Consider the following 2,832-nt stretch of genomic DNA (forward strand, 5'->3'; position numbering starts at 1 on the left):
ATGCAAAAGCCTCTGCCCACAGCTTGGGTGGGTTGGGGTCTCAGAATCAACAGGGTGGAGCAAACAGCTATGGCTGATCCTCAGTCTTTCCCAAAGAGGCCTTGTTCTCAGTGTCCTGTGGTAATCGCTGCAAACACCTCTAAGAGAAAGCTGCCCTTGAGTTCCGCCGAAAGCCAGACAGTCCAGTTTCTCCCCGTATGAGTAGGGTCCCCAGAGTCTCACCCAGAACTGGAGTTCAGAGCAGTCGGGAGCTTTTGTCTCCCTCAGTTGCCAGCCCTTTCCACACTCGCGCCCATACTTGGCACTTTACTTCCACACCTCCTCTGAGTCTTGGTGTGCTTTTCTCTTTCCTTCTAGTTGTAGAATTCCCACTCAGCCAGCCTTCCTGTGATTCTAGATGATGTATGTTTTGTCCTTTAGTTGTAGTTTTGAAGTGGTTGTATGAGGCAGCAATTTCAGGTGTTTATCTGTGCCACCATCTTGGTTTCTCCCAAGATACAATCTTAGGATAGCAGCCAACATGACTAAATTGGTTTACCTTTTGATGAAAAATGATCTCATAAAACAAAATGTTGGCTTATGACAAAATTGGCAGCACAGGTAAATGCTAGTACTCATCACCTCTAACAATCACATCAAAATTGCAACTAAAATACAAAACAACCATCATTGAGAACCACTTGGAATCTGGCTAAATGAAAGTCCTATAACTAGAGAAGTAAAGAGAAAAGCACATTGAAACTGGTAGGAGGGAGTGGAGGTGTTGAATGGGCTGGTCTGACAGGCACATGGAGCATCTTTTTAATAGGGAAGGATATCACCAAGAGAAGCAGGAGGTCCAAGCCCCACACCATACCCCTAGCCTAGAGTTCCAAATCTGGGAAGAGAAATCACTTAAAGGTCCCATACATGAACTTACAAGGTCCTGCTTCCTCTGACCATTGCTATCATTTCCATTGGTGACATAAAGATTTTTTTTTTGCTTTAAAAAAAATACTGTTTTGTGACTCTCCTTGTTCTTTCTTTTCCTTCCACCATAAATTCAAGTAATTTGGGAACCAAGCTTCAATTTCTTATACAGCTCTGAGAGTAGCTTCAATTTCCTGTACAACCAAGAGAAGCTTCAAACGGAGACTACACTTCCATGGATCCATCACAGAGAATTACCAGAACCTTTGATTCAGATTCATCACTGAGTTCACTGGAAGAAATATCCCAAGAAGTTGCATCAACCTCTCAGCCATCATACTATGAAGCAAAAACCCTGGATCACATTAACTTCAACACTGGTCCTGAGAGCAACTATCATATCTCTAATCCAGATGGACTGTTCCAACAGCAATATGGAGATGAGATGACTGAACAAGAGGGACAGGGGGAAAGGTCAGCATTTTCTAACTGGAAAAAAGCCTACACGGAGAATATGAGACAGAAAACTCTTCCTTACACAACACCTTATCAGGTTCAAAGGAAAGGAAAAATATCTTCCTTTGGTAGATATCAGAAAAAATGTCAATGTCATTACTGCCAGACCCAAAAGGAGTCTCTTTCTGGTAACACTGAAGGACAAGATCCACCTTCTTGGAAAGCATTAGTAGAGGGATTTACGAACTTGAATCTCAAGACTGATACCAATCAGGCCTGCACTCCACCAAATGAACAGTCACCAGACTTGGAAAAAGAGAAGAGCCACCAAGAAGGGGAGAAGAAAACCAAAGGAATTCCTCCAAGGAACCGAAAATAATTGAAATAAACCAAAATTCTCATCCCCCTGTGATGAGATCAGAATGATTCAGAGATGTGTGATTATTGATTTTTATCCAATTCCTTGGGTAGAATATTGGGGGACCAAGCAAATAGAATTGGTCAACAGGAGCAGCAAGACCCAGTTTCTACACACACACACACACACACACACAATTCTATTAGCAAGCAACAGCATTCTTCCAGTGATTTTAGGGCCATTCTGTTTCTTTCTGAGAGTATCTGCCCTGTAGCTAGAAAGATGAATAGACAATGGTTCTTCCTATTATTTAATTTTCACAATGTAAACTGTTTTTCCCCTTCTTGGATCACTTCCCCCCTTTTCTGTTGTCAATGAGGTAATAAGAGCCCATGTAGTATGAAAGTTTGCTGGTTGCAAAGTGCTTTTGTTCTGTTTTATTACTGATTACAACAAAACACACTATGTCTGATAAAATGCATGTGTATTTTAGAATTCTAAAGTTAATGAGTTTCCCTTTTAAGAGTTTGTGAATCAAAAGAATGTGTTACAAAGGAATGTGTGGATGGAAGCTGTGGGTTCACATCAAACTTCTAAAAAACATGCTTATTATGAGGTAAGTATAAGAAGATATGTTATCAGGGCACGGGGGAGAGCCTGAGATCCCCTGGACTGGCGCTGGGGCAGGGGACACAGCTGAGGTCCTCCAGCCTGGCCAGGGCAGGGGGCATGACTTGAGGTTCCCTGTCAAGCCCCACCAGGCTGGGAGCACGGCCTGAGGTCTCCTGGCCTGACACCAGGGCAGGGGGCGTGGCCTGCTGTCCCCTGTCCGGCCCCACCAGGCGGGGGGTGCAGTCTCAGGTCCCTTCTCCTGGGCAAGTGCCACACAGCCTCAGGTCTCTGCTGATTGCTTGTTAAGGCTCCTTCCTTACAGAAACTGGGCCTCTGCTGTGAGTGCAGCCATCTCATGTTATGGAAATCCCTGCCTCCACTGTGGGCACAGCCATCTTATGTTACTGAAACCCCATCTCTGCTGTGGGTGCCACCATCTTTGTGATGGTGTGATGGTCAGTTTACATATTCCCTCTTTATTAGATAGGCTAGCCAAG

The 2,832-nt window shown here is 44.2% G+C and overlaps 1 protein-coding gene across 1 annotated transcript; it reads left to right on the forward strand.

The window, feature by feature from the left end:
* Positions 1-1,144: 1,144 nt before the first annotated feature.
* LOC311615540 (protein FAM156A/FAM156B-like) lies at positions 1,145-1,744 on the forward strand (the record flags this gene model as incomplete). Its single annotated transcript, XM_084870889.1, has 1 exon — positions 1,145-1,744. The coding sequence occupies one exon, from the start codon at positions 1,145-1,147 to the stop codon at positions 1,742-1,744; it is 600 nt and encodes a 199-aa protein (XP_084727015.1).
* Positions 1,745-2,832: the final 1,088 nt, after the last annotated feature.

Source organism: Pipistrellus hanaki (genome assembly GCF_964339955.1).
Source record: "Pipistrellus hanaki genome assembly, chromosome: X".
Classification (NCBI taxonomy): domain Eukaryota; kingdom Metazoa; phylum Chordata; class Mammalia; order Chiroptera; family Vespertilionidae; genus Pipistrellus; species Pipistrellus hanaki.